This window comes from Argentina silus, assembly GCF_951799395.1.
Source record: "Argentina silus genome assembly, chromosome: 9".
Classification (NCBI taxonomy): Eukaryota; Metazoa; Chordata; class Actinopteri; order Argentiniformes; family Argentinidae; genus Argentina; species Argentina silus.
In genome coordinates, this window is record NC_139663.1 from 13,086,044 (window position 1) to 13,099,252 (window position 13,209).

The window sequence follows — 13,209 nt, forward strand, 5'->3', positions numbered from 1 at the left end:
ACAATCAGCACAGAATTTAAGTTAAACACCCATCAAAGACCTATTTTCTTTCTTGTCACATACTGGCATTTGTTGTGGCTCTGAAAGCTACGACTCTCTCGATTCACCTCCATTTCAGTTGTCTTAATGAATGCTGAATTGCTATGAGCATTCTAGTGTCTAATGAACTGCGTTGGACTCCAACTGAGTGCTGCTTGTCAGTGATGATTAAGTTGAGGTGGAGGTCTGTTCCAAGAACGGCAGGAGGCCAAAAATGTTGATTTATGCAGGTTTTGGCTTTTACCCTCAAGGAAAGCTATCCATTTTTATTTGACCTTGCCTGATTCATGGTTGCGATTATGACGTGTTTCAGAGGTCTGTAGAGGACTTTTGCGACTCTTTGAGATGTAAAGAGTATGTGGTCCATATATCTTGTTCTATAATTCCTTTCAGATTCCGTAATCACAAAGTGTCTCAGAGCAGGAGTTCTGATCTAGGATCAACTTTGCCTTTTGGATCATAATGAATAAGATTGTACTGTATGACTAGGTGAATCAGCACTCCTACTCTGAGAAGACACAGGCCCTGAACTCCTATCAACCCAGAAAAACATGTACTCTAAAAAAACATAGCCTGACATCTACGTGATTCAGTAATAAAAGCACAGACGAGTCTTGTAGGGAGCTTTCGGCCAGCTAACTGTTTTTCATTACAATAATTGCAGCTGATGGAGTAAAAAACCCCAAACAAGCATCAATTCCTACCTGCTGAGGTCATTTTTGTGCTTTTTCACCTTCACAGGAGATTTCCCCCAGCTCTTATTGCCCAGCAAGTTTAACAGTATGGTGCCACTGCCCCCAACTGTCCGTCCAATTTGTGGTTTTACACCAAAGACCACAAAGTCAAATATGTTTTTCCTCCAATTAAAACTCAAGAGTGGAAAAGGGTATCAGGCAACATAAGGTTTATTGGGCAACAGTACATTCAATGCCACACATACAGGTAGCTTCATTTAAGTCCCCAGAGAATTGGGGAAAACAATAAAGGCAATAAATACACACACACACACACACACACACACACAGTACGTTCACACAATTCACAATCATGTCAACGGCATTACATATTTGACACAAACTGTATATTTTTCACATCTTCAAGCACTGGTAAAAGCACAGCCTTTACTTAGCTTTAACGTAGTAGTATATTTACATAAGTCACTGACTTAATATGTTGTGTCAGAGTGCACTCTTTGCAAGTACAAAACCAAAATTCCACATACACATGCAGATCAAAGTATGCCCCCCGCCAAAAAAAACCCACTGAAAGCTACATTCATACATATCTATAATTGAGATGTTTGTTGTTGAGCACTTATTTCACTTATTTATTTAACCTTTTTTGTACCCAGGTTAGTCTTATTGAGATACAATCTCTTTTTCAAGAGACACCTGGTCTTCAAAAAGAGACCTAGTCAAATTTTGTGGATAGCTTGAATAGCACATGTATGTATATCCACAGACTTGCTCTGTGGCCGACAGACCAGACCAGACCAGCCCAGAGACTCTCCATGGCCAGATCCTCTGTGCTGTAGCTCTGGGAGAAGCTGGTGGATCAAAGCCAGGAGGAGACCAGGAGGCTACTGTGCTAAAGTGTCCAGTATCCCGTTGAGGCATACTGTCATCCCTCAGTCAGATTCAATATGAATCCACGCAATATTATATTACTTACTTTTCTTTCGTTTGAGTATAATAGGAATGTTCATCCTAAAAGTGTCCGACTGCTCCACGCGACAGCCACCAACACAACAGTCTTTACTCAGTCTTGAATTAACACATTTGTTAATTGATGGATTGACTGGCCGATTACGTTGGTGATACTCCATCTGGTGGATGAGATTTCCATCCCAATCCCAGAGACATTCCGATTCAGACAGTTCAGCTCAGGTCTCACTGGTCTTTACTACTGGAACAGCACCAGTGTCAAGTGATGGATGCTACTGGATATCTTCCCCTGTATCCAACATCTTGAGATGGTATAGAGGGCACTATGAGCCTCCCCTGCTTTTAGACCTTGAAAAGATCCCTAAAATGCCTCTCTCTCTCTCTTCTTCTTCTTTTACAATGTCCAAACAAGAAAACACACCCTGCCCCCCCCCCCTCTCTCCATCTCTCTCTCTCCCTCCATCTCTCCATCCATCAGATCCGGTTGACAGACTTCTTCTCTGAGCTGTAGAAGGAGCTGATGTCCCAGCCACGGAAGGTGTTTCCGTTCATGCTGGCCTGGCGCTTGGTGATGCGATAGATCTTCTTCAGGACGGCTCTGCGGAGCAGGATGTAGACCCAAGGGTCCAGGATCTGGTTCCAGGAGGCCAGGCGAACACCTATCACCATCAGGCTGCTGTAGGTGGTCTGGTCACTCCCTAGGGAACCGCTTATGCATATCAGGCCAAATATCTGAGGAGCACAGATGAAGGAGTTGTGTTAGAGGTCACCTTGGAACCCAGAATCTAGTTTGACTAGATACTAAATATCAACTTCATAGATATAGCTATGAATAGCTTATATGTAAGCTTTCACAGGCTCTTAAATCAAAATTGTGCCCTGGGAAATATTTACTGCAATCTTTGCTACAAATAACTAGTGTTTACAAAGACAATAACAACGAGCACAAACAATACCTCATTAATAGTTCTAACGTTTCCCTAACAACATAAACAAATGCTAAGCTATGACTATTTAGTTCACACATCAGTTAAGTAGGCATAATTACAGTTTGGCTGTTTTTGTTCGAATATTTGAGTAGCAAATCAAAAGGTACTGAGAATAACGTCTTCCAGATGAGGAAATAAAGCCATTATTTAACCAATTTCAATGCACATAATGTTCTTAATAAAGAACAATGGATTACTTTAATGCTATTCTTTTGGAAGGGGGGGATTTTTCCATTCTGCACTACATTGAACAGAAGCAGTGATGACAAGCAATAGGCTGCCATTGCCATTTATAGCATAATTTAAACGTTTTGAACTCACACCAGCACACCATGACCCACAGCCCTGTTCTCTTTCATTCCTCATATTTTAAGTATCAGGATGGATAATCATTTCAATACCTCACTTGAGTAATTAATATGACATTAACAGTTCATAAAAATGTGTTGGAGTTGTTCAAATGATCTATCATTGAAAATCATCAATTTTCATCACTCTGTTCAGCATAAAATTGTTTTATGCCCTCTTTCCCTAACATTCTCTCTGTCAGGAGTCAGGACGCACCACTGAATCTCAGAAATTACTAAAACTCAAATACCTTAAGCTACCCTAAGTCCTTCATAACTTACATTAACTGCCCCAATCAATTCTCATTTATTTCACCTATAACTGAGACAAGGGTCTTGGTTGTAATTTCTAACTTGTGCAGAACATCCTGTTTCTACATTACTCTCAAATGGAGAGATCTGATGTGTTGTGTGTATATGTATCAACTAGAAAGTGTGTTTTTTAAATAGAGTTTACAACAAGGGGGGGTGATTTGTTGCTGTTACAGATAAAAGTGACAATGTTATTTCACGCCCATGAATTTATTATGCTGAATATTTGGAGACTCACATTCCTACCAGCCTCAGAAGAATTATAACCTTTAGGATTTATTATTGTGTATAATGTATCTGACGTGCAAGTATATTCTTATTTGGCGCAACAACACTTTTAGGAAGGGTTACAACAATTTTTCTGTTGTCATGCCTACAGCTGGTCAATGGAGAGTGATGACGAGGTTGTTTTAATGAGCTGTACTTTTCTGCTTCAATGCCCTACAGTTGACATAGAATTTTCTTTCAAGAATGACATTTAGATGGATTTGTTCCTAACATGCCCGTGCATCCTGAATCTCATTGACCTGAACCTTCTCAAACTCACCAGCAGAGGACTCCAGCAGATGCATGAAGTGACCATGATTCCCACTAGCTGAGCCACCATCTCAATGTCATGTGACTTGGCCGAGCGGCGGTGGCCGTGACAGGTCTTCCTTCGCAGCCTGGCCATGACCAGCGTGAGCCCGCTGATGGTGTTGCACACCAGCGCCACAGCCAGGCAGGCCAAGCCCAGTCCAGAGAACAGCATGACAAAGGCCACGTCTGTCCCCTGCATGTCCCCCAGCACCCTGATGAAGCACCAGGTCCCGGGGTACTGGTAGGTGTAAGCCCCCAGCCTGAAGAAAGGCAACAGGGCCACACACAGAGCCAGCAGCCAGATGAGAGCCAACGCCATCTTGGTGCGCGCCATGGTAACCAGCGAGGTGTGGAGCAAGGGCTGCGTGACCCCCAGGCAGCGCTCGGCTGCCATGGCACAGCCCAGGAAGAGCGGGCACAGGCCGAAAAACACCATGCTGCCCCCCAGGAACTGGCAGGAGGTGTCGGTGATGGCACGGGCCTCGGGTCCGTTCCCGGCCGAGTACAGCCTCAGCACCAGGGCGCCGGGGATGACGTGGCCAGCAAAGTCTGTAGCCACCAGGGAACTAGCAAAGAGCAGGAAGGTGGCCTTGGAGCGCCGACGCAGACGTTTGTAGGCCTTTGCCAGGATCACCAGGGCTATGATGTTAGAGAGGATGCCTAGGGTCATGGAGAGGCCCGCAACCATGGGGCTGTTTGGCGGGGAAATGTCCCTCTTGGCCGTCCCGTTCTCGATTCGGACCACGGCCTGCACCTTAGCTTCCCCCCAAGTGTGATTGGAGGGGAGCGGGACAGCAGCCAGGTCCGAGGAGTTATAATGCTGCATGGCCAACATCACTGCAGGGCTCTGGTTGTCATGTGGGACCTCTGGGTGAGAGGGCACTGAGAAGGAGGAGAGATGCTTCGATTAGTACACTTAATAGGAGGGGAGGAGCTTAGATGAATACACTAAATAGGAGGGGAGGAGCTTAGATGAATACACTGAGTCCACTGCAACATTCAGAACGGGCCCTACCTTGGATAAGAAGTACAGTATATGGACCACAGGAATGGCTGTTGAAATTTTAACAGCTAACGGGAATCCAAATAAACAAATATATAAATAAATAGTATTTCATAGCCAGAACTGTAGTGCTCTATACATGCATAGCAGAGATAGAAGAGACACACCTAATGCATACTCATTCAGCAATCAGTTTCTCCCAAATAACCATACATCTTAATTTTTCTCCATTTTGTCAGACTCAGAGGTGGCTGGTGGAGGTAGACTGAGGACAGCTCATTGTAATGCATGGAATGGTATGAGGAATTTCAACCACCACCAGCCTCCAATGGTCAGGCTATATCATTGTCATCATCCTTGAGGTACTGTCTGAAAAGGCCTCTCAGGTTTCATCTCATGCTTTGCAACGTTGTGAACACAGGACAAGTTATGACAGTTACTGTTGACAGTGTAAGCCCATACAGAGCAGCCAACATTCCCTGAATGAATAGAAAGGTGCTCTGTCATGATCTCTAGGCGTAGTCTCTGGGCACAGAAGTAACCACCCAATCAGACTGGTCTTATTAATTTTCGTACTGCAGAACAGCAAATAATAAGTCACAATGTTGCCTCATAACTGAGGTCATTAGATATACCTTGCTTGAACCCACTACTGTGAACATCCTATGCATAATACCTACAGTGTTGTCATATCACTGTATGATATGGTTACGCACTTTCTGTGGTTTTGCACAGTAGTTTACAGTGTGTATGGTCTAGTGATGTGTGTTTACTGTGTCTCTATTCATAACTTACTACTGTACTCTGCTCTACTGTACTCTAGTCATCTCTATTCTACTCTACTCTACTCTACTCTACTCTACTCTACTCTACTCTACTCATGCAGCAGGATGAATGGCTCTTGTCAGAATCTATAGCGATTACATGTCATCAAACTGAGAGAAGCCTGACCCTTGATTGATGAAGTGGCAGCATAAACCGCATCAGATAACATAAAAAACTGTCATTTGCTGAAAAAAAAAATAGGAGATAAAAAAGATCCTTTCACAATTGTACATTTAATTAAATACAGATTGTTATAGCTTGACGATGGGAAACGACTATAATATTATATTATGGGTATAATTGCGATTATGAATGTGATTATTATTGCCACAAATTGACATATTTTGACCCAATAACCATGTGCAAATTCAGCATTTCAGGCTTTCTGCACCTTTGCAATATTTGACAAGTTGCATATTAACGAAGCAAAATACTGTATACATTCTTATGAAGTGTGTAAAAAATTATTGAAAAATTACAAAGATAATGGTCAAATTAGAATATTACCTTTTTAGACAGCAAGTCCATGTGACAAATAAAACCTTATGTATTCCTTTATTTTCAGATGTCAAATCATTTTTTCTTTTGACCACGAAATGTAGAAGTTCTTCAAACTCGAGATAAATCCAATAAAAGTTGAAAACATGTATTCCAAGGAGAAAATCATTCACGAAGAGCTGCAAGTGTGCCTCACTCCCCCTGTAAAAAAACGTGTGAGATAATGCAGCCAGTCAACCGCTCAAGTGGATAGCCTCCCTTCTAGATCGCACAACCATGTACTCCTGAACTTTTGCTGTTCAGCCTGTTTTTATACGGCGGCGCAGCGTCTGCATACGTGGGCGTCTCTGTGAGTCCGTGAAAGGCAGAAACATGTAATCAAAGCTATGAAATGGAACGTTGAGTTGGCTACTAAATAATTAGAGACACGTGCCAGTTTAGAAACATCATCTAACCAATCACAAAATTAGATTTTTAAGGCTTTTTTTCTTCTTAAAATGTAATCTTTTTTAAAGGCTTTTACCCTTCACCTGGCCTGTGTGTTGCAGATTATGGCAACAAGCTTTCCACATTTTCAAGTGTTGGCTATAACACAGTTTACAAAATATGACACTTCAGATGGACACTTGTTACTTTTATTGTATTGTTACTTCAATTGATGTATTGTCATAACCTGTAAAATGATCTTATGACTAAGTGTCTCATTCAGGTGTTCTGTCAAGCAGTGGAAAAAGCCATTCCCAACACCCCCTACGCAACCATAAAAGGCTTGACCACCATCTAGCTTTAGTAAACCTGTGCGAATGCAATTCTGTTGATACCTGATCTCCCTCTGTGTCTTTGTGCGATTGGATTTCTGCCGTACGGAGGGTGAAGAGGATCATCATGACATCAATGCAAACCAGATCTACCCTCCCGCCTCCATAAACAACCCTGAGGCTAGTGTAGCCTGTAGCTACAGCTGTCACCTGCGTACTCTACGGAGTGTTGACCTCTCACAGACACGGACATTAGGACAATACACAGAACATTTTCGAAAGCCGACTCAAAGCTCTATATTTCTACACCTGCAGCATGTCTGCATTGAAGGGGATTACGTCATTGTACTGCGTGTTGATACAGTTGTGTGGAGATAGGGGGAAGAGCTGCCGTACTCAAGTCGAAAGATCAAAAGATTGGCTTTTCAAGATGTTATAGAAGCAATGACAATATCCATAAGGAGCCTCTGGCTGACACTGACCCCATCTAAAACAGTCAGGCGTATGCAGTGTGCTGCTCTTGTGATGCTCGGAGTTTGAAACCCAGGGCTCCGCCCAATCTTTCATAAAGCCAATCAAATGATTTCTGCCCCTCTAGCAGATTTGACCTTGAAACACCTTTGCGTGTGAGAACCTGCAATGAGCAAGATCCAAGGGCAACACAGACAGGGCTACCTCATCACCACTGCATACTTTCAAATCACCTCTGCTACACATTGATCCTTTTAAGTGTGTGAGAAGCAGGAGGAATTTTAGCAACTATGCCATCACCAATCAGGTGTACTACAGCCACACTACCGGAGTTTCTCAGCAGCCTTAACAATGATGGTCTTTCATAAGTCCTGCATGCTGTGTCTAAAAGAGCTGAGGCCCTCGTATAAGGGGATCTCTTAACCTACAGTATGGCCCTTTCATGGGCTTTGCAAAATCATGCAGAGGAAATACTTCCCTTGACTGGCAGCCTAATGAAGCAAGCAATGGTATCCAACAGGGTGTGTGTGCCAGTTTGCCAACCAGCCAGTCTGCCAACCAACCAGCCAGCCCACCTCCTACTCCACAGACCAACATCAGAGACAGATGCAGGTGTCTGCTTGGCCTAAACAGCCCAGGGAACTGACAGGTAGCTGCAGCATAGAATCTGGAACCCGGCTAAGATCAACAGTTTATAGGCTAGGAGGTAGCCGCTAGGAGGTAGCCCTGTGGTCATGAAGGGAAGGGGGGAGGGGAATAGGATGAAGAGAGGGTGGAGAAGGAGAGTTACATTGAGAGAAAAGTGAGGAGTGCTGTTCTCAAAAGTGCTCTACTCAACAAAATGCAAATTTAAAGTAGAACGAGTGCTTATTAAGCATTTACTGTGATGTTCTGTTGACACAGTTAGAGAAACAGGATTATGGTGAGGTAGACTACCACAGCTCAGGATCCAGGCAGGTGCGGAAAAAAAAAGCTAACAGCTATTACCGTCAGACAAAACACCCTTCCTTCTCTTCTACATGTCGGCCCAAGTAAATCTGTCATGATGAGGCCTTGACTAGCCAGCTGAGCCAATGCTCTAGCTTATTAAGTCAAAATGTGTATTTTGTTTCTTTGCAACTCTTCTTTCTTTGGTGACCATGTTGGCGTGGATATTGATGTGTTTTGATTTAATTGGGAAAAGGTTCCAAAGTCTCTTGGTGCAGACTAGGATCTGATAGCAGATATCCCGTGACACTGGCTCTCACAGAGACCAGACCAGACAAGAATCACTAACTCAAGAAGTTACCCTCAGAGTGACGCTGGGTGTTTTCGGTTGTTGAAGTTGGACCCCAAGGCAAGAACCCTTTGAAATGGAGCTGTTTTGTCTTATGGTTGTGGTCCTACGCCACAAGCCCCAGAGCCACTTTGACCCACTAATTCTTCTCAAGCAGTTAGAATAAAGAAAGCGAGAGTCTGGAGTGTCATTTGGCTTCAGATAACTTTTTCCACTCTCTTGTTTTGAAGAGGACGTCATTGTTCCATTTTAGTGATTGAAGAGATTGCAATTTGGCCCCAATAACCCCAACATGTTGCACAACAACGGTTGTAACCCAACGCTATACCCATTCACCAACCACAAAATAAATATATAAAACTCAGCCTCTCTCAGATTCTCAACCCGCAGCACTGAAAACCTAAGAGAGGGTACAACTTATCCAGACGATTCCCCCGTCAGGTACAGTCCAAGATGCTGAGCTGTAACTGGACACACGTATTTGATACCATTCCTAATTCCATCCCATACTTCTGACTCCACCAGCCTCCCCTGCTGTGAGTGTGTGTGTCAGTATAAGATTTGAACCCATGGAGTGGAGAGTTTGTGATGTGTCTTTTGGAGGGAGCAACCTAAAATCATGTACAGCATTTCACTATGTCAATTACAGCTGTATGCGATGTACGTGACAAATAAAATTAGATTAGATTAGATTAGATTTTACAGTATAGTGACTTTCTTGAGTGTTGCTAGTGTGAAATGTTCATATATTATGAACATGTATTGTTCATAATATGTACAACTGTCGCCTTGCTGCAAGTAATTGGGTCACAACTAATTTACCGTGCTAAAATAAAAAAAACTATTAATAAATTCATCCTCCAGCTCTCTCAAACACAGAACAAACATGCCAGTGTTATTTATGTTGTATTTGTCGTCTGAAGTCCTCTCTTGCCCTGGATTGAAGACCTCTGACTGTGAGGCAGAGTGCCCAGGTCCGGCGACAAGGTCACATGGTTTGGGTTTGGCGGGGAGTGCCTTACCTCACCTTGGTTGTCGGCGGGGAACGCAGCGTGGCGTCTCACCTCGTCCGCTGCCTTGTAAAACAGCAATCTCCTGGCCGGACACGTCCTTGGGCTTCATAAAACACCCAACAAAATGTCCAACAGAAACTTCAGCCCAGCCCGGAGGGAATAAACTGGCAGCAGCTGAAGCATTTGAAATAAGCCATGTGTTCTTGAAAGTCTTTTTATTGATTTAATTTAATTTCCATTTGTCGTTCCCTCCTTTCTGAGGTGGTGTGTGCACTGTCCTTTTTTTTTGCAATGTCACAATTGTTACCTAATATTTACGGCACTGTGACAGCTCTTCCTGGGTGTCACAATTTAGAGTCCTTGAGAGCAAAAGGAGGACAGACGGTTTGGTGACAAATTACACCGCTTGTCAAGCTTCCGCTGCCCCCAATCTCAGAACACCTGACAAACACCGGAAAAAAACATTTATTACAGGGATATAAAAACATCCTCAAAACATTTATATACAGGGATATAAAAACATCCCCAAAACATTTTGGGATTTATTTTGTATAAGTAATCCTGTTGCTTCAAAAGACTTTAAAACCTTCCTCCTTTTCTCTGGCTTAAGTTCCTTCATACCATACATACATTCACTCACATTGGGGAATTTGGTCAAATGGAATCTGGAAGAGAGCACTGGAACGCCTCGATTTGTTCGGGATGCAGGACCGAAACGCTCCCTAAAACATTAATGTGATTTCCTCTCCCCTCAAACCTTTGCCTTTCCACTATCTGATGAAGATATTGGCTGCGCCTGGATGGGGGAAATTAGCCTGACATTTAGTCTGCAGTTTAGTGGGAGCGCAGACTGTGACAATCAGGCTTTGATGTCTGAAGAACCTCCAAAGTCTTGTGAGCATCCAAACAAATGCATAAACTATGTGAGGAACATAAACTAGAACACCTCTTCAACACAAATTGTCCACTTATAGGTGCTTCAGTGCCCCGGTACGGTGACCAGACAGCCCCTCTTAGACATGCTCAAGCACCTCAGGGGGGGGCTGGGGGAGGGAGACAGTTGAGGACACCATGCATCACTCCATGCATCACAACGAGCCTGTCCTCAAATGTTTCCCCCCACCAGCCGCCCCTGAGGTGCTGGAGCATTAGTCTAAAAGGTGTTGGGGCTGTACTGTAGGTATTCAGGTGAGAGGGCAGAATCAAGATAAAGCTGAAGCGACTGCCATTCAACTCATCCCCGTCCTCCTCCTCCTCCTCCTCCTCCTCCTCCTCCCTATGGATTCCTGACAGTTGCACAGACACTCCCCTAACCGCACTTGGTTTACCACACACAACAAAAATATGTCTGTCCTTCCCCTTCCTGGCCTGGTCCCTCGACAGAGAGCCAATGTGGTTGTGGGGTCTGGAGAGGAGAGGAGGGGAGAGGAGGGGTGGGGTCTGGAGAGGAGAGGGGAGGGGGGGGGGGTGGGGGCTGGATGCTTCTGAAGAACATTTCTCTGAATTGAATGATGCCAGGAGATGAATGTTATTTAAATCTGCAGAACTTCTCAAGAAATCAGGTGACTGACATATTCCTTTTTGAAGTAGCATGAAGGAAAATAAAATATGCTTTGAATTTCTATTCAGGAAGAGAGACAGCTTGACACCTTATTCTTTCCAACAATAATTCTGCTAAATGTAGTGCGTCTATGTGTCTGTCATTCAGAAGACAATGGAAATAATTGCATAAACACAGGATGGACACATACAGGGAAAGGAAGAATAATACTAAATGTGCCAAAAAATAGAAAAGTTTCTGATACAGTACATGGTGTGTGTGTGTGTGTGTGTGTGTGTGTGTGTGTGTGTGTGTGTGTGTGTGTGTGTGTGTTTGCGTGTGTGCGTGTGTGTGCGTGCATGTGGGTGTGCGTGTGTGAGTGTGAATGTGAGTGGGAAGGGGATCATTTCTGTGTAACTGCTAACCATTCCGATGAATTGTCTGTGCTCCGTGGGCACTAAGATGAGCTTGCCGATTTCCACTTATCGACAGACTCCCTGGAATGAGGAGCATGTGGGAGCCTCATCAGCAGCCATTACCATTTCACCATAGATTGGGGTTCCATAATTGCTCTGAAGATTTCTCTTTTAACAAGCTAAACTAGTGGCTTGAAATGAGACCTCTGTCCCTGGCGGTCTCCCTGGCAGAGACCTAAGAGGCTGGAGCAGTGTTAGGTGTGAATTCAATCTTGCTGTCTGAGTAGACTACCAGTAATGTCTGTTCTCATAGGCCCTGTGTAAGGGTCTGGGTGACCCTGAGAATATGGGTGTAATGTCAAGACTTTGTGCAAAGATTTGTCAAGCAGCTTCTCTGTACCAAAAGTATGTCTTTTTGGTTTGCTGCAGCTCTATTACACAGCAATGCTCCATAAAACACATCGACACAGATGGATGTCAGATTCTTGTCATAACGAATTTCTCTCTCTGTACTGTAATTGCACTAACATTCACACATGAACCCATAAACACATATACACACATAAAGACCACCAACATTCCTGCACGCACGCCCATATCTACAAGAAAAAAACTAGAAATGATCAAAAAGAAACAAGCAAAAAAGCACACACAACGAGAGGTCAGAGAAAGGACATCTTAACCCTTCAGGATGTGGCTGAGTATGAACCTTGTCCCTGCAAGGTATCCTGGGAACTGATGTCAACAAATGAGAAAGTAAAGTGTCCCGGTTCAAGTGACCGGTAAACCACAGCCCTCCCCCGACTCATCCCTCGGAACATGGGAACTTAACCTCACATTAGAGAAAATCACTCACATGTCCCACCATGCACTGCTCTGCCATGACACAGCTTAAATGATGGACACATTTCAATATCCACTCTAGTATACCGTTGAGGATGATTGGCCAATACATGTTGCTTCAGTCTATGCGGCATGCTAGTGTGGTTATTGGAACACATCCGAGATTTCATTTATTTGCATAAAAAGCGGATAAAACTTGACCTTTAAAACCTTCCTCCAACCTGACTAAACCTATTTACTGTATGAAGAGTACAGTCCAGATGATGTGCTGTGTGAATGATTGCACCCCAATGAAAATGAAGATCATGGTGCATTCAAGCTCTCCTCAGAAAGAGGAAATGTTTTCAGACTCTGCAACTCGTGGGTCTTTGAGTTTCCTCACTGGGAGCTATTTCAGAATGAGCCAATATGGAGCTCTATGCAAAATCCTACACTAAATCTTGGTGGGTCGAAGCTCAGAGTTTCAGAGGAGCACCATTTGTCTTCATGGGCTCATAGCAAAGCAACATCTCTTTCATTCTGTCACCTGGTAGTTCAGTGTATCGTGTTATGGATCTGTACAATGCAAAAGCCTCATTTTCAAATTCATCCAATTCTGTCAAGCTTTTAATGGCTAATTCAGTGCGTTTATTTCTG

General features: G+C 43.6%; 1 protein-coding gene across 1 annotated transcript; it reads right to left on the minus strand.

Moving 5' to 3' along the window:
- Window positions 1–2,111: 2,111 nt before the first annotated feature.
- ptger1b (prostaglandin E receptor 1b (subtype EP1)) lies at window positions 2,112–6,452 on the minus strand. Its single transcript, XM_083677992.1, has 3 exons — window positions 6,266–6,452; window positions 3,899–4,812; window positions 2,112–2,435 (listed from the first exon to the last, which is right to left on the minus strand). The coding sequence occupies exons 2-3, from the start codon at window positions 4,763–4,765 to the stop codon at window positions 2,178–2,180; spliced, it is 1,125 nt and encodes a 374-aa protein (XP_083534118.1). The 5' UTR covers window positions 4,766–4,812; window positions 6,266–6,452; the 3' UTR covers window positions 2,112–2,177.
- Window positions 6,453–13,209: the final 6,757 nt, after the last annotated feature.